Genomic DNA, 23629 nt, shown 5'->3' with positions numbered 1-23629 from the left:
ATCTTGAATTACTCGTATTATCTTGTTGATGTTGTTGTTGTAAGGTAGCTCTAGGCTGAATCTAATAACTAAATTTCAAAAATTCCACAGAAAAAATAATGAACAAAAGATAAATACAATTTACCATCCGCGTAGCTTCATCATCACCTTTTGTTTTAATTATTATTCAATCCACAAGATGGCGTTTTTATAAATTTTACTCATTTTGTAATGACGGCCAGCGGTCAGCTCTTGTGCGTTTTATGTCGTACACGACGCTACCAACTCTGACCCTTCGTGATGCGTAGGTCGTGGCAAACTAGTTTCTATCTTGATCGCTCGTGTGGACACTGGGTCGTGAAAAGATAAAGATATCTTTAGAACTTTAATTTCTGCGTAATAAAATCTTACTCCGACTAAGAACCCACGTCTGAACATGGTTAAAGTCACATAAGGGAGATCGAGAGAAATCCGTAACGATAATCACATACCTTGAACTATGGACTTGGACAGACCGGAAACTTGTTCGGAGGGGTTCACTGAGGACTCGGCAATGAGCAGAGACATTTAGAATGACATTAATATTCCCGTCCATTGATTTATTTTTTAAGTTATTTCCAAATCGCTTCAAGATCATCCAAGAATGTATATCATACATCGCTTCATATACATCGAATGTTTAAAAGGAATGACAGTTTTATAAACAATCACATACCTTGATCGTGATGATATATTTCATTTTGTACATTTCATTGGAATAATAAATGCCTCTCATGGTGCCCTGACGGGTGAATTTGCTCTGACAAATCGCGGGTTGCGTGCGTCACGGAAAAAAGATTGATTATGAACTTCTAAGAAATACAAGGTGTTTTTGGATCAAGATTTGATGTGACCTTGATCTTGGACTATGTGGTTAGAAATTTCGACCTAGAACATGGGAAGAGAGTGAAGGAAGGATAAGAGAGGTGGGGAGGAGAGAGAGATAGACAGACGAGCGAAGATCTATCAAGAGGGATAGGAAGTGAGAGGGGGAGGGAGGAAGTGAAAAAAAGGAGAGAGCAGAGAAGACGAGGTATGAAGCATATAGACAGAGGGGTAAGTTATTCTTATAGCACTGTTTGGATAAAGAATTTCATTAGTGTATTAGTGATTGAATCGAAAGCAATTAGTTGGTTGATTGATTGATTGGTACATTGGGTCATACAAGAGAAAAAGACCAGCATCAAATCTGATTTCTGTATTTTCTTCCTTAAAGGGATGGTCCGGGCTGAAATAATTTATAGTTTAATGAATAGAGTAGAATTCACTGAGCAAAATGCCAAAAATTTCATCAAAATCGGATAACAAATAACAAAGTTATTGAATTTTAAAGTTTAGCAATATTTTGTGAAAACAGTCGTCATGAATATTCATTAGGTGGGCTGATGATGTCACATCTCCACTTGTTCTTTTGTATTTTATTATATGAAAATAGGTTTATTCAAATTTTTTCCTCCAAGAACTAGAAAAATTGGATTGACATCTGATTTAGTGCATTAGATATTTATTGCTGCAACTTATTTCATTATAAGGGAGACATATTGTAACACTTTATTTTTATGATTGTTGATATATATATATTTTGTAGTTGTTGTGGTAGCGTTCGATGGCGTATAACTTTATTATTTGTTATCCGATTTTGATGACATTTTCGGCATTTTGCTCAGTGAATTCTACTCTATGTATTAAGATATAAATATTTTCAGCCCGGACCATCCCTTTAATTCACCCTCCCCTTCCCGCCATTTTGGGCGGTAAATTGCCAATTCGTCCACTGCCAACTCGTCCACTCATTTAGTCTATTTAATGCAATTTCATCCATTAACATCTCGTCTAACAACCATTTGGTCCAATCATCACTTCCTCTAATCACCAGTTGGTCTATGACCATTTCGCCTCATAACCAGTTGGTCTAACCCGTTTTATTTTCATTCATTTTGGCCAATTAACTCTTAGTCTAATTAGACCAAATGGTATATGGACTAAATGGCTATTGGACCAACTGGTTATATTAGACGAAATGGTGGACGAATGGTAACTAGACCATGGGATATTGGACGAACTGATGGTAGACCAAATTATAGTAGACAAGTTAGCAATTGGACCAAATGAATGTAAACCTGTTGGGCTAGGAGTGAAAGGATGTGGCATTGTCATTCTACTAACATCCCCAATGCTGGCTCTGCAATAGACATTATTCATTTTATTGGTGCAGTTTTTGGACAGGTATGGACAAATAATTGTATGTGCATTTCTTCTTACATGTCTTACGCGAATGTTTGTTTTCGTTGTTTTTTTTTCGCAGAAGAGCTATAGCCTATTTCGCAGGGGTCTCGGGATCGGGGGAGAGGGAGACATTGTACAGCCCCCGCCTGTTCCATATTTTCCTGTAAACGTGTGTACAATACGTTATCGTATTATCATTATCATATTATGCATATTCAGCAACCCCCCCCCCCCCCCTCACACACACACCCTAACACACACACTTTCAATCTTGTTCGGTGGCTCCTGTATCAGGAAAAGTTTGAACCCAAAAGAAAGGATACCAAACGACTGTTGGTGTTTGTGAGGCTGGGTGGCTGTGCGTGTGTATGTGTGCGACGTGCGTGTGCGTGTGCGATACTGGAGTGTCACTGACATGTTTTGAACACATGCCAAACTGGTCATGTGCGGTGTATGTTTCACCTGCTAAGGTATTCTCTGACGGAACGAGGAATATTAATCAAATCAGGCCAGAAAACCAAACAACTAATTTTTCTCTGTGCCATTGTTTTGAAAACGAATGGGATTTCTCTTATTTGTTCAATGTTTGGGAACCTTGCGTCGTACGTGGTTCGAGCTTGAACTTTTTGCGGTTGAAACCGCTAAAACGTTGTTTTGATCAGAGAAATCCCAAGTCCAATTTATCCCTGCCAACCACAAGGGTGAAAATGTTGCATGGAAATCTACACAGTGGGACCAGAAGGGCGTTAACGAAAATGTTTCCCATGGTGTTAACGCCTTTCTGGCACACAGCAAGCAGTGTAGACCATACCCACTTTTCTGTCATTATACATTCATTTGTTCGCTACAGAGTTTATTTTACCACCCTTAGTTTGTGGTTAGACTAAATTCAAACCAAACTGACATTGTGATGTGATTAACCTCAATTTCTAACTTTCCTAATCATGAGGTTTTTAGTTATATTTGGCGAGGTTCGGACAGAGGTGGGTTAATGTTTATGTCCATTTATGGACTAGTCCGCTTGTTCTTTCTGCGCCTTCTTCTAGTGTAAAGAGTTTTAAACAAATCACATCCGGCTGCAACTATTTTTTTCTTTTGCTTTCGCATGTTTCTAATAATGTTTATTTTTGTTAAACTCACATTCTTTTTTTTTCATGATTTATAAACATGGGCCTATGAATTACCATGAACGGAAATATTTCGTATCAGGTGGCGAATTTTCAACTTTTTGACGGAAGGGCGCCCCACTTCCCTACGTTGGTTCTGTCTCTTCCTTATCCTTGATTATTGTTTCAGGATATATTATTCTCTCATTCTCCCCCTCTCTCTCTCTCCCTCTCCCTTCGCATCTATATACATATATATCTATCTCTCTCTCGCTCACCCACTTCTTCTATCCTTCCCTCAACCGTATCTCCCTCACACACACGCACACACACACACACACACTCACGCTCCAAACAAAAACCCTCCGACACGCACGCTCCCAACTACTCTCTCCGTTCATCACTCACTCTCTTTGTTTTGTATGATTTCTCTGTCTTCGAGTAACAATCATGACAATAGGAAGGTGTAATCTGTTTCGCTTGTCATCTCTGTGGGGTTAAGGTGAACTGTAATGTACTACGGCTGTCACATTTCTCCCGTGGGAGAACCTTCACCTGACGTGATGGTATGTAGCCGCATGGAAAATTTTCACAAAAGTCATAAATATCAATCCTCACTCTCCTTCACGTGTACTTATTCGTAACATCCATCCCCGCCCCACCCTCCCCGCTCTCTCCTTGTCTCTCCATCTCTAACTTCTTCTCCTCCCGATTCCGCTCGGTCTTTGTCAATGCTAAACGGCTCGCTTGTCTTTCATCCCTCCCAATTGTCATCAAAACAACGAGTTTAAATAGGAGTGAAATGGGGTGGGCGGCGACGTAAAACCCGATCAAGGTGAAAAACATTGCGGGAATCTAAAGCGGAATGCGCTCCTCTAATTGTATCACTTTGCCTTAGCGAGTCGTAAGCGAGAGACATGGATACTGAGGGGTTCCATTGTGTCTTCACACCTTGTCTTAACCTACTACATCTCCTTAATCACCACCAGTACGCCCTCCCGGTATGGTAGCAATTTAGAAGTTCGAAGATCTTGCGTTTCGAATTTCAAAGTTATACTTTAGCCCTCGTTGACGCACTACTACGAGCGTTCAATTGTGAGAATTCAATAGCCATGTTAACAACATTTTCGTAGTGATATATTTAGGGATACTGCAACGAAAGGTTTGAAGTCCGCCTCAAGAACGATTCTAACGTTGGTAGAAGCGAGTTGGTTTTCCTTGAGGTACCTAAACATCTTGAAGCATCGACTATGTACACTGTTAGCGGATCGCATCCCTTCCAGTTATCCATCTTCTGTTTTGTGTTGCTATGCAACTGCATCCATCTTTCGGCTTCTCCAGCCCGCCTCTCAGCCAGCTGGCCAAAGCTCCGAATATTCGGAGTCAACGGCGTTCATGAGTCGCCTCGTCGCAGAATACCCCCTTCCACCGAGGTCATTACCTCACCGCCGATATCGTCGTCGGGTTCGAATAATCTCCATATAACTAAGACGTCATCGTCTCATTCAAATCATCAGCCTTTATCGTTCGATCCCCTGACATCATCCTCATTTTCGACGTCATCTCAACCACCGCAACAACTAGACACATCATTCCCCTGTCCGAACTGTCGTATGCGGAATACAATAAAACCCGATGTCGGTGATCAGGGGTCGTTGTCGACGAAGATGTCTGCGGCTGAGAAGGAATACCGAATTCAAGCTCTCAAGAAGCACATCCTGGATGCCTTGCACCTCCAGTTTCCGCCGCTCGTCAAAGGTGACACTCCGAACGTTGACCCGAAGGTTATTGAGAAAATTTTTAGCGAGTCAGAAAAGTACGAAATAGAGGATGACGAAGATTACGAGCATGACGTCGAGAAAACCAACAAGCAACTTATAGTAGGCGTAGCAGGTAAGAATAGACATGATAGATTATATGTTGTTTCCAAAAAAGTCAAGTATAAGAGATAATGAGATGGAATCAAGTATTTTTTAAAGTGAATATTGGTAACCGCGACGCAGAACGACGAGAACACAGTAAATGTATTGAAAATAAGCGTCAAATGATTGTAAAAATTGCGGGTCTTTGTCCGAAAAATGATGAACCGGAATTGCAGTTTCGTCATGTGTTTCGGAACTGATGAAAAATTGAAAATATGCCGTTTGTGGGTGCGTCGTGGTCTAGTGGTTCTGACTCTCGCCTTTGAAAGAGAGGGTCATGGGTTCGAATCCTAGCCATGGCGTGTTTCCGTCAGCAAGAAATTTATCCGCACTGTGCTGCACTCGACCCATGTGGGGTGAATGGGTAACCGGCAGGAGTAATTCCTTGCATGCACTGAGCGCCGGTGATGGTAGCTCGAGTTAAAGCCGGGGTAATAATAGCAGCGCTTTGTATCCTCAGGCAAAAAGCGCTTCATAAATCCAGCTGGAGTCCATTACGAAACTGCTGATTTGATTCACAAATTTTCGACAAAGAGAGTCCTTGATTGTCTTTGTCATGAAGGGCATTTGACAATACATTTCTTTATGTTCTTGGAAGCGTTCTACGTCACGGTGTGAAAACTCCTAAATAGGTTTCCACTTCCATAGCGCACGACACCTTCGGGAACATAGAAAATATATTGTCAAGAGCCCTTCATAACAAAGCAGTCTTTGTCGAGAGTTTGTGAATCAGAGCAACAGTTTCGTCCGACGTGACTCTTGTCAAATGACATACTGTGCAATTTATCGTCAGCTCCGAAAGTTACGACGAAACTGCTGTTCCGGTTCACCAATTTTCGACAAAGAACTCCCAGTTGTGTATTGTGATTTGACGGGCATTTTCAATAGATTTACTATGTTGTAGACTCCATCCCCGTTGCTATTGCGAAACCTCGGTATTGTCTTTCGTAACACGCACTTAACTGGTTGATGGATGTAGAACACAAAAATACGTCAAGGCGACCGCACACCTTACGATCGGTCTGCGACCCGATTTCAGAATAAAATGTAGTAGAATTTGATGCTAATATTGAGACTTGGAATATCTTACTGTGTAATATTCTAAATCATCGTAAGAATACATATGTTCAAATCTGTGACTATGTTATCATCCTTCTTAGAATAAAAACGAATTTAATATCTAGTCGTAATGACGTCATAGCAGTCGTACGATTGGCTACGATTTGAAACTAATTTGGTCTTTACTCCAAAATAAAGGCTTGCAATCTTTCAAAATGATTATATTAGTATTCTTTCAATTAATTATAACCTCAAATAAAATGATATGTTCCATTCACATTTTCAGAAAATGAGCAAAACGCGATTGTTCCAAAGTCGGATCGCGAACAGTCGTAACGTGTGCGATGGCCTTATATTGTGGCTACTATGTCAAAGAGCATAATACTACGATTGTGTGTGATGATATATAAGACGTCAGTACTATTAGTATTTCGAATTTCCATTCAAAGTGGCATCGCAGGATCGCAGGAGTAAAGGTCATTGCACTATTTCTTCCAATACACATTGGACTTCTCAGAGATAGGCATTATTGCCACATCGTAGTTTTTGCACCGCCCCCACCTCCACGCAGAACGCTTTGAAGAACATAGAAATGTATTGTCAAATGCCTTCCATGACAATGAGTAACCATGAAGTCTTTGTCGACAATTGGTGACAGCAAAACAGCAGTTTCGTCTTGGACTCAAACGACACTTGCAATTTTTCGTCAGCTCCCAAAATTAGGACGAACTGCTCTTCCGTTTCACGAATTTTTGGAAAAGACCTCCCAGCTGTTCATTGTCATTTAACGGGCATTTTCAATATATTTACTGTGTTCTAGAACTCGTTAATGTTGGCATGCCATTCGTGAGTCCTCGTACATGGATACATTGATCATGGGACACATCTGGGAACTTATTCGCTTTTGTAAAAGTGGTCGATATGTCTCATTGTTCCTTTAAAATATATAGGTCAATAGCATATAAAACTGTACTTTAGTGGGACGATATCATATGGTCATGTGATCGCTAGCATTGGCTAACGATTTTGTCTTTCAGTAGTTAAAAACAAGTTCGCAAATGTTTTGTATGTTGTTGTATGTTTGAAACTACTGCAACAAGAAAGAGCTTTCCGGCATCGTATATGGAAACATTTCTCGCACCCTGGCGGAATCCCAAATTCGCTTGGTTTCAAGCATTTCGTCACTCAGCGAGATACCCCATCATGTGACCCGTCATGTGACAGTCACATCGGCAAAACCAATTCCAGACCAACCAAAGCAATTACGTCATTTCCAATGACATACCATCGATCGGTTTGGTGTGACTAGGGCACAAGAGATGGAGTGTTCACACGAGAGCATGCGCAGAGCGGGCGATTCCAAGTCCGGTGTTCGGTGTTGGTGTAGAGAGCGTTTTCGGAAAAGACTAAATATGAAAGAGCCGCACTGATTGGCTCCCGGTCAGTCTTTTAAACAGAGTGCGTGCAACGATGATCTTGATTGGCGCCCAGGGCTCCGTAACACAAAGGTTTGCAATCAATCGCTAAATGAAATGACCAATCAAGTAGACTGACTATGAATCAATCAGAATTGTTCTTTGAAATTAACGATCAATCGTTAACCTTTGTGTTACGGGACCCTGAGTCGAGCTCCAACACAACTCTAAGCTGGGTTCAGGAGAACGATACCGATCGTGTTATCGAAAGCCCATGACGTCACGCCTCTGCGCTGCGTTGCTATTCATCTCAACTTGACGCACGCGAGAAGTCTCGACGACGAAAGTGAAGATCGATGAGAAATTGCAGTAAAATCTTATCGTACAGAATGCAAAGGCTTCAATCCCTCCAAGAATCCAAAATAGATAAATATTATTGTTCATTGAAATGTATAAAGCTATAATGATTTGTACTCATTTTAACTATAAAAGCTAATTTTACGGGAAATGTTTCATCCTGTTCGCCACCTGTTCGTGGGGTTCAAATCCCCAATACCGAACTTGAAATCACGATTTCCCAAACCCTGGTGGTTGGTGTTGGAGAATGGAGAAATTACTAGTAGATTGTCAACACTAGCTGTAATGCTCGGTTCAGCAGACGATATTCAACACCAGTATTCAACACGAACTGCCAGAAATACGCCATATTTTCCGCCGCGGTTCAGTCTATATGATTGTAGTAAATACTTAAAGGGATGGTCTGGGCTGAAAATATTTATATCTTAATACATAGAGTAGAATTCACTGAGCAAAATGCCGAAAATTTCATCAAAATCGGATAATAAATAATTAAGTTATTGAAGTTTAAAGTTTAGCAATATTTTGTGAAAACAGTCGTCATGAATATTCATTAGGTGGGCTGATGATGTCACATTCCCACTTTTCCGTTTTCTTATGTAATTACATAAAATTATATTTTTTCATTATTTCATACTTGTGTGAATAATATGTCTCCCTTATAATGAAAAAAGTTACAGCAATAAATATCTAATGCACTAAATCAGATGTCAATCCAATTTTTCTAGTTCTTGGAGGAAAGAATTTGAATAAACCTAATTTCATATAATAAAATACAAAAGAACAAGTGGGGATGTGACATCATCAGCCCACCTAATGAATATTCATGACGACTGTTTTCACAAAATATTGCTCAACTTTAAAATTCAATAACTTTGTTATTTGTCATCCGATTTTGATGAAATTTTCGGCATTTTGCTCAGTGAATTCTGTCTATTTATTAAGCTATAAATACTTTCAGCCCGGACCATCTCTTTAAAGGACAAGTTCACCCCATCAAAAAGTTGATTTGAATAAAAAGAGAAAAATCCAACAAGCATAACACTGAAAATTTCATCAAAATCGGATGTAAAATAAGAAAGTTATGACATTTATAGTTTTGCTTATTTCACATAACAGTTATATGCACATCCTGGTCGGTATGCAAATGAGGAGACTGATGACGTCATCCACTTACTATTTCTTTTGTATTTTATTATATGAAATATGAAATATTCTAATTTTCTCCTCATTGACAAGTGAAACAAAGATTAATTCCTCCCTGAACATATGGAATTAGCATTTTTTAATAATATATGGTTCAGTCAAGTTGGTCGTCATTGTCAAATCTGTAAAAAATGAAATATTGTATTATTCAAACAATAAAAAACAAAAGAAATAGTGAATGATGGACAGCATCAACCGACTCATTTGCGTGTCACTGAGTTGTGCATATCACTGTTTGTGAAAAATAAGCGAAACTTTAAAATGCAATAACTTTCTTATTTTACATCCGATTTTGATGAAATTTTCAGCGTTATGCTAGTTTGATTTTTCTCTATTTATTCAAATCAACATTTTTCTGGGGTGGACTTGACCTTTAAATCCGACGTGTTTATATCGTTCTTTCTCGACAACTAGCTTCTAGGATCTAGCTCCTCTTTTTACATAATCATGGATCGAATTTCAGCTGAAGGCGAAAAAAAATATCTCACTATTCCCTTTTTTTTTCTTCTCTCTCTCTCTTTGTTTACATCATGCAGGTGAGATAGGTGGCTATGGCAACGAGCATAAGGTCAAACTCAGTTTCGTTATACCAGCTGACGTTCAACGGGCTAACTCTGTCAGGGGAAAACTCTGGCTCGGTATCACAAACTCGTCGAGCGCCACCACCGGGTCACTGTTCGTCATCCAACGGTTGTATCGAAAATATTTCGGCACGAATGTCGTCGGCGTCCATCGCATGGAGAGTACACCATCGCCAGGGAGTTGGATAAGCATCGATTTGTCATCGAGTCGGTGGTCAGCTAGGGAGTCGTCGGTAGTCATGGAAGTCATTCCAGACCCCGCCCAACCGACCGTCGATCTCGCTGCCGGCGCTGTGTTAGAGGTAAGCGTGGTGACGCGCGAAGACGCGCACCGTCGGCGTACGCGCCGCGGCATCGAGTGCCAGTCGAATAATCCGACAGCCTGTTGTTTGCAACCCTTCTCCGTTTCCAGAGATGATTTAAATTGGAATTGGCTCATCGCTCCGGCTAATATCCGACTGAATTACTGTCGGGGGTCCTGCGATTCAGGTACTAGCCCCATCTTTAATCATTCCAGCATCTTTTACGCGCACACGATGAGGGAATCAAATAGTAGCATACGCATGCGTCTCATGCCTTGCTGTACACCAAAACGTCTCGGCGAGGTTCAGATGCTCATAAATTCCGGTGACGATAGCACTTTTTATCGGAAAACGATACCTAATTTGATAGTTAGAGAGTGTGGGTGCGCTTAGCCGCGCGTAGTGGATGGTGTCGTCGAATACCAAATTTAAAAGAGAATTATCAAATGACCTTGATGACGCTATGGTATATAATACAAGTGTCAAATAGTTGGGGAAAACGCACATCAGTCTGTCGTAGATTTTCAAAGTTTTATTTGACAATTTGTAAAACTGAAAGTTTAATAAAACTTGATCGGAAACAATATCATGTTTTAATAATTCGGAACGTGCATGTCTGATAAATTGATTAATCCTCTAAAAGTCGTCCGAATATCTACAATTCATTTGGCATTTAAGGGCTACATTAATGTAGAACAACAACATCATTTGAAATGCGATGATTAGTTCTTTGTAATTTTTTTTTTCAAACTCTTGTCTTTGAATTCAGCGTGAGGTGTGTATTCAAGTCTTCCTCCCCCCCCCCCACCCGTTCCCTTGCCCAATAAAATGGCAGGGCTGCCAAATCCTCACAAAATCGTTTATGGCTGGAAAAGAGTTGGGCATTAAATAGTTGCTGGGTTTTTTTAATGAAGGAATGTATCTCTATAGTTTTGCTCAATACTGCAAACGTGATCGGAACTTTTATCTCGTGTGTGATTGCACTGCGTGGCAAATCCATCGCTACAGACGTGCAAACTGAAATTATCAGTAAGTTCGCTTTCAAATATATTATTGTACTCGTAAATAAACATCTTTCCATCAATAATTAAGCGAATGTATTGTAACTTTATTATCAATGATATCTGTATATGATTCCAATGATTGGCATGCAAGTTTTGTTTAAAAATTCATCTATGAAATCATTAAAATGACTAATGTTGTTGTCTTGCTATACTTAATGTTTTGTTGAAATGGTTATTGTTACCTATTTTTGCCATCATTAATATTATCATTTTATTATTATTGTTGTTGTTGGTATTATAATTATTGTCATTATTATTATTATTATTATCATTATAATAATTGTAATTATCATTTTCATTATTATTATTATTTATTATCATTATTGTTATTATTATCATCATTATTATTATTATTGATTTCATATCATGATTATCATATGTAATATAAATAATTTCAGAAGCGGAAAAGGGAAATAATAAGAAAGAAATAAAAAAATTTGGATGAAGTAATAAGTAGAAGTATAGTAGTAGTAGTAGTAGTAGTAGTAGTAGTAGTAGTAGTAGTAGTAGTAGTAGTAATAGTAGTAGTGGTAGTAGTAGTAGTAGTAGTAGTAGTAGTAGTAGTAGTAGTAGTAGTAGTAGTAGTAGTAGTAGTAGTAGTCGTAGTAAAAGTACAACTAGTACATGTGGTAGTACAATAATAGTAGTAACAGTTTAATGTTAAATTTTCATTTTCCTATAAAGTTTGTTAAACGAAAGACTCGGCACAGTCTCTAAATAACGCCAAATATTTGTATGTACGTTTCTTTAATATATAAGGGAATTTTCACAACATTACCCAGACGCTTTCTAGAACGCTGGGAATCTATTGTCTAAAGCCGTTAATGACAAAGCAGCCTTTGTCGAAAATCAGTGAATCAAAACAGCCACAGTTTCGTCCTGGACTCCGGACAAACGACATAATTGCAATTGTTCGTCTGCTCAGAATCTTAGGACGATCTGCTGTCCCGGTTCACCAATTTTCGACAATCGCCTATAAGCTGTTCATTGTGGTTTGATGGGCATTATGAATTCTGAACGTTGCAGAAAACGTCTGCGTACTAGATGCGAAAGCTCTCTAGTAGCTGTGATCATTTATATGCACAAATAACTGTCTTCGTGTAACGATTTTAATACATCTTGTCAAAGTTAAGTAAAAAAAATCGTCAAAAGTCATTTTCAAACTCAAATTTTATGAAAAGTGCTTAAATTGAACCTCTGTATCACTGTGAGTTTTTCGTTCTTCCTTATGGATTCTTGATAATATGATCTCTTCATAATATTTTAGTCATGTAAAATCATAACGACTATTTACAAAAGCTATATATCATGAACTCGTGCTTAGGGTTCTATAAAAGACTATAAATGTATGATCCGAATTTCACTGAATGAAAACAAAGTAAGTTTATATACAAAAGATATATTTTTATGGTTTGTTTTGGCAGTTACCAACAACTGCAAACAGTATGTTTCTTGTAAATCTAATTTAATCATTTATAAAAAATTTCAAAATATCTCAAATTGGATTATATGCCCGGTTTCCACTGCCGATTGGAGAAGACGTCCAATCACCATCAATCCTATTTCGTGCCGATTCACGATTTTTTTTTATGTCAGCTTGTGCACCCGACTCGAGAGAGCTTTTTTGTAGGCTTTAAATCAGACTACAAATCTTGGAATTGTATTTCACCGAGTCTGGCCTCAATCTTTTATTTTTGTTTTATTTTTTTATTTTTCAATCGTTTTAGGCGAGACTCGAACATGCATCAATGAACTCGACTGCAGGATTGGCTTACTGATCGAGCCCAACCAATCGAGCTGACAGATGGGTAACGTGTCGTGTCGCCATGAATATTCATTAGGCGTAGTCTGACTAAATAAACCCTATTATATCGTCATTCCCATACACTTATTCATGAAAACAGTTACGGCTACGGTATACTGCCCTCTCGCGTAGGGTACACAAGTACTGACGGAAAAAAAAGAATCGCTGCCGGTTCGGCCCAGATGGGCATTGTGAACAGAGTCGCTCTGATCGATAACGCTCTTGGCCTCCTTCCTGAATAGTTTGAGATTGCAGGGCCGCACATTCTAGGATTTTGCGGGGGGTGAGAGAACCCCCCCCCCCCCCCCTGTAACGTAGAAAAAAAAATTCTCGAGAAGGCAAATGTCAACAGTTTTGGTGTTGATAAGTTTGTTCATTTATGAATATATTTTTTTCGGGGGGGGGGGACTTGCCAATTACTTAAGGGGGCAAATGTCGATCCATTTTATTTTCATGGTCGACAAAATTTCTGAAAAGTTTTCTGGATCATGCTTGGGAAAGATTATACATAGGCAGTGGAATATGATAATGGCCATTGGTTGGTTGCGGTTGGTTGCGATTTGGAGGCGAACTTTATTTAATTTTTATTCCGTCAACGTTTGTTGTGTTTTTCTGGAGAGAAAAGGGAATTAGTGCAAAATGAGATTCGAAAGGTGATATTGCAATGCGTAATCATAATGTATAAATGATCGTAATATGAAGAAGTAATTGATTAGTGAATTGAGGTAAAGATTGTTGTAAATTGATATCATTCCAATGTCTTGAATATTTTTGAAATATTAATCTTGTATTCTTTTATTTGGTCATTAATGCAATAAAGCCATGAGCCAATGCACACTGCTCTTCGGATGTCTGTTTCCTATTCGAAATTGTTTTTCAGCGGCGATGATGATGATGAATGTGATGATGACGATGAGGAGAAGGATGATGGCGATGATGATGATGATGGTGATGATGATTATGGTGATGATGATGATGATGATGATGATGATGATGATGATGATGAAGATGATGATGATGATGATGATGAAGATGGTGGTGATGATGAAGATGATGAGTGATGATAATGATGATGATGATGATGATGATGATGATGATGAAGATGATGACGATGATGATGGTGATGATGATGATGATGATGATGATGAAGATGATGATGATGGTGGTGGTGAAGATGATTGCGATGATGATGATGATGATGGTGATGATGATGATGATGATGATGATGATGATGATGGTGGTGGTGGTGGTGGTGGTGATGAGAAGATGAAAGAAGAAAAGAAAAGTTAAGAAGGAAAAAGAAGAATATTGAAAAAGAGGGGGAGTGGAGAATGTTATGATGCCGATGCTGACATTGATGGTGATGATGTTAATAATTATGGGAACGACTCAATGTCTGTCAGCAATGTGTTTTAAACGTGACAAACAGATTCATTATCGATTAACAATAACCATGTTGATTTTCCTCTCTTCTATGGAACTCAAAAGATATCAGATTTACCTCGACAAAACCTAACAATCAATTTTACCGGTCACGTTCTGATCACTAAAATACCGCCTTCTTTCTCTTATTCATTCTGAATATATCAAATTTTTATTTGATTTTTTTTCTTGATAGAACCTGTTAAAGTCATGTTTCAACAGAGAGATGTCTGATCATTTGAAGTCCTGCCGTTGTTTTTCTCGTGATGATTCAAAAAAGAAGGAGAAAAATACGTATGACGTGGTGTAAATCATATTGTAGAAAGACCAGGTGGTTAAACAAATATTATGATTTCAAAAAACATTCTTGCACGTTGACAAGTGACTGAGTGAACGATAACGAGGTTAACGGGCTAACTTACTCCGGCCTCCCTCACCCCCGTCATTGTCACACACACACTCTCTCCCTCTCTCTTTCTCTCTCTCTCTCCCACTCACTCTATCTGTCTGTTTCTTACGGGGCTTTTTTTTCCTTGTGAAATCCTCGAAATCTTGGCATAGTCCTGCCCCCCCCCCTCTCCCTCTCTCTCCTATTAACTACCTTCAAATAGCCCTTCCTCTCTCCCCCTCCCTTTATCGTCTCTACCCCCCCCCCCTCTCTCTCTCTCTTTCTCTCTCTCTGATTTGCTCTTTGATCTTTTCTTTAACACAGGTTTCCTGTACAACTTCCCTCCATCACCCCCCCCCCTTCCCTTCTCTTTCCTCCACACCTGTCATTGCTACTCTTTGTGCATACATTCTTTCATATTTCTTGACTTCCACCTGCACTCCTTGACAATATGTGACGTCATTCAATTACGTTTTATACCGATCCTGACATGAACAATAACCTACGGGCGTCAATAAATCAAAATTTTGACAAAATTTACAAATTATAGTGATACAATTGAGGGAAAATATGATACACAAACAGGTGCTACAGCAAATAAACTGAATTGTGCTATTCCCAATGCTCACGTGAACCAGTTGCGATGCCCTTATGCTGGAGGGGGGGCAAGATGAGGAAGTCGTCTTTTTTCATCAATTTGCCTTTTCTGATACTGTTTTAATTCAAGATTGACTTCGATTCGAATTTGACTCTGCGATTTTTATTTTTTATCATATATATAATTGTTTTCATTATGAATTGTGCAATCATTAATTATCACTTTCACTTGCTGTGGTAGGTGTTGTTGTAGTTTGGAGCTCGAGAGGTCACTTTGAGATCCGTGTTTAAGGTCAACTCTACCGAACCCGCTATCTGCTACTTTTCTCAAAAAGAGTCTTATGCCTTCTTTTTAAAACCAACCCAGAACCAATATCAGAAAAGGCCTGAATATATATTTTTTCACAGCTGTGTTTGTGATTTTATTCTGATTCTTGATTGCCCGTAAACAACATTTATTGGTAAACATATCCGGAATAGATGGTCGACAGCGATGAAGACGGAAATCAATCATCAACTAAAGGAGAGAAAGGGCAGATTAAAACGTGCCTATCAAAATTAAAGAAATAATCCGAGGAGAGATAGGCCCTACAAACATTTTTGATTTCTTAAAATGTTTTGCTAAAGGAATACTCTCGAAGATTTTTTTTAAAGCTTATTACGGGGGAAAAGGAATCTCATTTATAGACATCCCTATTCTACAGTGTATGTACATGATCAAAATACAATGAAAAATCATTTACATCTCTCATTCATTTTAGCTCGATATCCGAGCTACGCAACATAAGATAAAAACAGTTATAATAATTATGAAATTATATGAAGACCAATTATGTCAAAGCAGAATGCATTCTATTGAGAAAAATATCATATGCTAATTAAAAAGGAAATACCTATAAATTGCAGGCCTATTTTGGTGTTTTGTACCCTTATTTTAGATCATTCCTAAAGGATGTAAACTCCATTCTGATCTTTTGCTGGGGGAAAAAACACCATTGACGAGGTTATTCATTTAGATGCCAGGTCATAGCCGTGGTCGTAGGCACCGGTGTAGGGGGCTAGGGGCACTTTTCCCTTCCCCCTGGAGATGCTAAAATCTATTTTTTAATTAAAAAGGAATCGCAAAAATCCGCCAAACATGTATAAAGAATCCGTCATTTTAAGGAAATAAGGGTTCTTCGAGAGTTCTATGTTTGTCCAGTATTTGTGGCCATTAAATTTCAAATTTCTCTTGTCCAATGACATATTAGTATCACAACAATTTGGGTTTAGAAAAGATGAATTGGTACAAAAAGGGCAACAAGTGGTGGTCGATGGTGTCAAATCTAATCTAAGTTATATATCTTGTGGAATTCCTCAGGGGTCTGATTTAGGTCCCCTCCTTTTCTCTTATATATAAATTATATCATTAATTGTTCTCCAGTTTTACATTTTTCATTATTTTCTGATGATACTTCTGTTACACTCACACACAATAAATAACGGTCTCGTAATCATCAGCAAATAATAGATTAGATAAACTACACTCTTAAAATAGTTGGGTAAAAAATGCCCAACTTTTAACTAACCCAGGGCAACATACTGTCCACACAACATTGGTTAAATTCTGCCATATTGGGTAATAAAAACTAATAATTGGGTAATAAATTTCTTTAATTGGATAATAATTGCCCAGAATATATATATATATATATATATTACCAACCTACATTACCTAACACAGTGGACAGTATGTTGCCCAACATTTTAAGTGTGTACATAAATGGTTTGTTTGTAATTAAAGGGGAATCCAGCCTTGGCTATAAATGTTGTGTTGGGAAGGAGAAAAATAAATTAAACAGAATGGTGAAAGTTTGAAAGAAATCGGACAAGCAATAAGAAAGTTATAGCTGCTTTAAAATTGAGATCACTAATACTATGTAGATTTCAAATTGGCAACTGGGTAAGTAAATTATGACAAGGGCAAGGACAACTTTCCCATAAAGCCATGTATTTTATTATCAGTGATTTGTGGTTTTCCCCTAAGTACCCATTCCCCTGGGGCAGTAATCTAAATATGTTAAACCCAGTTAGTATATTGTTTTTTGTCCTCATAAAAGAAAAATATAATTTGAAATAAAACTTTAGGGGAAAATGACATTTTAGCCATAATATGTATTGGAGTATATGGAAGAGTAGTCCTTGCCTTACATCACTATGACATCCCATATGCGGCCAATTTGAAGTCTCCATGGGTATAGTGATTACAAATATTTACAACTTTTAAAAATTCATAACTTTCTTGTTGCTTGTCCAATATTGTTCAAACTTTCACCTATCAACTTGTCTGATTTTTCTTTTCCTTATAGAAACAAGTTTTTATTTGGGTTGGATTCCCCTTTAACTGCTCTTGAATTTTGACCAAGTACATCATTTGCAGAGGAAGAGGCAGGACGTTTCCTTTGAATACTACAAATCGTATTATTGGTGGAAATATTATCTCTAAAGTCCATAATATCCTATGTTAGGTGTACGTTTAGATTAATACCTTTCTTGGAAATCCCATCTCAACTCGGTTTGTACTAAAGTATGAAGATCTATTGGAATTCTTTGCAAACTTAGAATTTTTATGCCCCGGACTATTTTGACTACTTTATACAACAGCACTCTTCTTCCACACAATTGCCTGGGGTCATACACTTAAAACTCACTTAGATAAGCTATGCATTTCACAAAAGAAAGCAATCCGAATTATATGTAATGCTGCATTTAATTGCCATTTGAAACCGCTATTTACCCTATTAAAATTTTTACAATTAAAAGACTTAATATCGCTGAATTCTCTTGTTTTCATGTACAAGCTCCATACCAAAATTTTTACCTCCTGCCCTAAGATATATTTTTTTCCCAAATTCATCAATTCATACTTTTAATACTCGTCAGAGTGATCTCATTCGCCTACCTAAAGTTCGAACTTCTGTTGTTTCTAATTCTTTTAAAATAAATTTCCCACAATGATGGAATAAACCTCTCAATGACATTAAAAACAGATCCACTATTTGTAGATTTAAAAAGTTATACAGGTCGATGTAAACTTCTTAACCTCCTTCAAATTCTAATGTACATTTTTGTTGCATGAGCGTGTTACTTATGAGTGTTTTATTTATAGATATGTTTGTATCATTGATAATTGTTGCTGTTTTTGTAATTTGGTGTACCCCTTTTATAAGCCTTGCTTCTCCGGGGTACCTTACCATCACTGCATGTGTTTTTTGGTCAATTTGTTTGTATTGTTTTTGTATTTGATGGTTAGACAATGAATTGAACTGAATTAAATGATTCACATAAGGATATACATTTTCTTAAATCGCTACTTTAGAACCTTTTTTAGCTTCGTAATAAAACCATTCAACGTTCTTGAGCACGTTAGGAACCTTTTAGGAAACCTATTTCCTCGAGGGTTTCAAATACGGGACAAAACAGGTTCCAATTCGTACCCTTTTTTCAAAGAGAGTTCAATTTCAGAAAAAAACAATATTCATATCAAGATCATTACAATTTACTTTGATTTTTTTTTTATTCATTACTATTTTCATCAAAACTTTTTTCCAATATGTTTTAATATCTCTCTTTAAATCTATCAACTAGTGCTTTTTCAAGACGCTTTACTGAGAATGTTTTCTGATTTTCCCATACATGTGTGAATCCCGCTACATCAAAAAGTTTTTCTATTTTTTTAGTGAGAGTTAATTCTAATTTTAATCCCTCCATATAATGTTATTTTTATAATACCTGTGTTTGGTGCTTCCATGATATGATGCCAAAACTTATACTAGTAACTGATCTTATAACTGATAAAGCCATTGGGTATCGAAAGGTTTCTGATAAGACTGCACTATTTACTGCATTTTTATTCAAACCAAGAGTATATTTAAGAAATCTTATTTAATATTTTCTGGTATAAAATTTGTCATTTAATATTTTTCGATATTCCTTCGGTCATCAAGTATTTTTTTCTAATCCACAAACTTCGGAATATTAATGCAAAGAATTATGGGTTTGATGCGTGCATCGATTATTTTTAAGTTTTCTATTAATGACATTCAATTGGAGGAATCCTACATTCTCTCTTTAACACACACACACAAACATGCCCCAACCCCCCCCACACACACACACACACTCTCGCACGCCAGCACACACACACACACACACACACACCCTCCCTCACACACATCTACAAGCGCATAAGAACCAGAACAGAATAATCCGTCATCTTACATATAAAAATTTTAATCGTTGAAATTAATTTCAAAGCATTTTTGTTGTATCAAGGCAATGGCATACATAACATGTCTATGCATATAATTTCATTTGAAAGTACAGAGCATAAATGTATATTATGACCTGAAGAAATTCGTAGCAAATAGCAACACGATACTATAATGGCCTTTTCTGCCTATATATCGTAATCCAATTGATAGGCCAATGCAGTACCAGGTGGGTGTTTCATAAAGCTGTTCTTAAAGTTACGCATGACTTTACGCACGACTGGAACATGTTCTTAGGTCATAAATCAATTGCATAGGGATGTCACATAGCACAAGAAAGGATCAACAGTCATGCGTAAAGTCATTCGTAACTTACGAACAGCTAAATGAAACACCCACCAGAGGGTACACATACATACAATCATCAGATAATGATATAATTTGTTTTCTAGAATCTGACAAAAATAATCAAGGGCTTAAAATTAACCGTCTAGGTCCCGTCTTAAAAAGAGTTGCAATTGATCCGATCAACCACAACTATGGAAAGCCAGCCATGCCAACATCTAAAATGCATGTTTGTTCAAAATGTTTTCTACTGTAGATAATGATGTATACTCATACATTCATTGTTGGCTTGACAATTTGATGTGCTCCTCTTTGTTTACAAAAGGACTTTGTGCAAAATTTCGGTAGAAAAATCATGACAATGATGGATTTTCATATAGTTGAGATTAATCGAATCAATCAATATAATGTGTATTCAATTTTTATTTTTACATTTACAATTCTAACCATATTTCCCGCTTTCCTCAAGCATAGAGACCTTTAGGCGTTATGCGTCTATTAAGAACTGTACTATTATTATTATTATTATTATTATTATTATTATTATTATCATCATCATTAGTATTATTATTATTATCACAACTCTTTGTAAGATGGAGACCCTGGGATTCTGTAACACGTTTCTTTTGTATCACACATCTTGATCTTCCAAGAGGTCTGCCTTCAAGCAGGGCCTTGCATGCAGTTCTAGACGCGAGTGGACCTTGTTGAATGTGAAGGTTGCTTCTCTCGTTTTGTTTCCCAAAGAGCTACTTCCGGCTCCGGGTCAATCCAGGTCAATATAAAATCAAGTAGACCAACCAGAAATGTAGGACACTTGGACATTGGGTTAGGCCATTTTAACGCGTATTTTGCACATCTATTTAAAAGGTAACTAAGAGTTTGATAGGAATATGTTCACTTGAGGCCCAGGGCAGTCAGTACATAATTATGGAGGAGTATCACTTCCGGAGCACACCCCCGGAAGTTAGCACCCTCGATCTTTCTGGACTGGGACTCGACGCAGTCTACAAACACAGACTCAAATTTGACGCTTATATATTAGAGTAAAGACTAGATCCCAAATTGACTGCATGTGTGAAATACGAGGCAGCCATATCACATAGTGAATCTCGTCTCACTGCTTCAGACTCCGCATTATAATGCACTATGCGAATTGCAAAAAGCAAAGGTCTGTGCTTGAAGACTAGACTAGGACAGTAATCAAGTTGATTGATCCGGGAGTGACAATTTAGGACAAGTAGAGTGGAGTTACGTGGTAGTTGTAGAACATATTTGCCAGGGCAAGAATTCTAGTAACTGTATATATTTGTATAAACATTACCGTCTAAAGACCTTATGATATCATTGCTCTCCGCGATTTTTTTTTGTGTGTGTGTGTGTGTTTTACATGTATATCAGGGGCGGTTCGGGAAAATAATTACGCCAAATGTTCGAAACTATAGTCCGTTTCTCACGAAATAAAAAGGCCCAAATCGATGGACCCCCTCCTCGATATTGAAGTGGACTGTCAAGTGCATGTGGGGCATTTTTTATATAAATTTTTCGTAACGACTGGGAAGGGGGCGATATATTGCACGTGGTATGGAAAAATGGAATAAATGGTGTAACTTTACCTCTCTAAAATACCTACGAACATAATCTAAGCTTGAATACGTGTATTCGTTTAGTCGGTTCGTGCGCAACCATAAAGTGAGGCGGAAGCGACCGAACTCGTCAATGAAAGTGGGGGGGGGTGGGTTTGCGGGTGTTTTACGATCATAACGAGTTGGTGCCCATTTTACATAATTTGCAATAAAAACGAATGTTCTAGAAATTTATCTCCATTTGGTGCACATTTTACATAGTTCGCAATTAAAAACGGATGTTCTAGAAATTTCTCTCAACCCCCCCCCCCCCCCTCCATTGCGTACGGCCAACCCTATACGGAATACACAGTATTCCACAGTACGTGCCACAGTGTGGAACACAATGTGAAATCACCTCCACACTGAGAATTTCAATAGTATGAATCATACAGTCCACTATGCCAACACATTGTGAGCATCCACCATAGAGCTAGCCACAATGTGAAATTCCTTTTACACTGTTAAAGTTGATCATTTTAACAGTGTGAATAATATTTTCACATAGTCTACTGTGTTAACACACTGGGATCACACTGTGTTCTTTACTGCAAGGGTATAAGGTATATGATCTCATACACTGATATCCAGTGGCGTAACTACGGGGGGGGGGCATGGGGGGCACGTGCCCCCCCCCCCCCCCCAATCGGCTGACCAAAAAAAAAAAAATCATTATAATGTTATATTATATCATAATTATGTTATGTTATATTACATAAGAAACATTTTTTTCATAACTTTATGAAACATAACTTGCTCAGGGCCTATGCCTTCATTCTTCCTGGTGCTTGCATTGTCTGTTTACCGAGATATATAATCCTGTTATACTAAAACCTCCCGTTTTCAAGTCAATATACACCAAACTGCCAAATATATTTCCTCGCACTTCGAGTAATTATTGTTTTATGTACAATAGTATGCTTCTTTTTCATGACTACTTAAAGTGATTGCCCCATTTTAAGGTCTTAATATAAAACATTTCCTCTCCGTGCTTACGTTCGCAGTAGTGGATTGGTGAAATATGTCTGCTCTCCATGAATTCCTAGAATAACTCCTTAAAATGTCCCTTTTTCTAATCTGAATATTAAAAAAATTCAGCCCGCGCTTCGCGCTCGCATCATTTGGTTAGTGAACTACGTATGGTCATCGTGAATTCCTACAAACAAGCCTTAAAATGCCCCTCTTCAGGTCTGAATTTCCTAAATTTTCTGCTCGCGCTTCGCGCTGGCAAGATTTGATTAGTAAGATGGGTATGTTAATCATGATTAATCTGATAATCATGAGTACAAGTGCTTTATGTGCATGTTTAGATGTAATTCTAACAAAATCAGCAAGCGCTTATTGGCACTCGCATTAGATGACTATGGTGAGATGTGTATACTCTTAATGGATTCCTAAAATATAGTCCTTGAAATTTTCCTGTTTGGGGGGTCAATATTTACAAAAATTCCAGCTCGCGCTTCGCGCTCGCATTATTTGACCAGTGAGATACATATCCATTTAATGGCACTGTCCTTAAAATGTCTATATTAGGTCAGTATACCTGGCAACTGCGTGACTCAAAATTTTTGCTGGTGCCCCCCCCCCCCCAATGCCGTGACCCACGGTACGCCACTGCTGATATCTGTATTATCTTCACCTATCACCGACCCTGAACTCGGCGCAATAACATTACATTCTGCGGCTAGATCATTTCCGTTGCCATGGTAATGATGCATAGGCCTCGATACATTTCAAAACAAACCATGTATACTTTGTATTATGATACCAGCTTCCATCTACGGATCAGGGGGGCACAATCCCATGCGTAGTGTCGTATCTACAGGGGCCCGATGCCCCTAGTTGGGTGCCAAATATGGAAGAGGATGGGAAAGTAAGAAAATTTAGAAGAAAAAAATCCCAACACATGATTTTTTTTAATTTTTTTTTGTGAGTGGGTGAA

General features: G+C 38.0%; 1 protein-coding gene across 2 annotated transcripts; it reads left to right on the top strand.

Annotated features, from left to right (window-relative positions):
• The first annotated feature begins 3695 nt into the window (after window positions 1-3695).
• Window positions 3696-13901, top strand: LOC129271547 (growth/differentiation factor 8-like). Of its 2 annotated transcripts, XM_064106931.1 has the most exons (3): window positions 3696-5243; window positions 9846-10192; window positions 12984-13901. In XM_064106931.1, exons 1-3 carry the CDS (start codon window positions 4601-4603, stop codon window positions 13032-13034), a joined length of 1041 nt encoding a protein of 346 aa, XP_063963001.1. In that variant the 5' UTR covers window positions 3696-4600; the 3' UTR covers window positions 13035-13901. The 2 variants fall into 2 exon arrangements, with proteins under 2 accessions (XP_063963001.1, XP_054764848.2); XM_054908873.2 differs by lacking the exon at window positions 12984-13901 and having other exon boundaries at window positions 4496-5243; window positions 9846-10660.
• The last annotated feature ends 9728 nt before the right edge of the window (window positions 13902-23629 follow it).

Source organism: Lytechinus pictus, chromosome 11 (assembly GCF_037042905.1).
Source record: "Lytechinus pictus isolate F3 Inbred chromosome 11, Lp3.0, whole genome shotgun sequence".
Lineage (NCBI taxonomy): Eukaryota > Metazoa > Echinodermata > Echinoidea > Temnopleuroida > Toxopneustidae > Lytechinus > Lytechinus pictus.
This window is presented reverse-complemented; position numbering and strand designations above follow the sequence as displayed.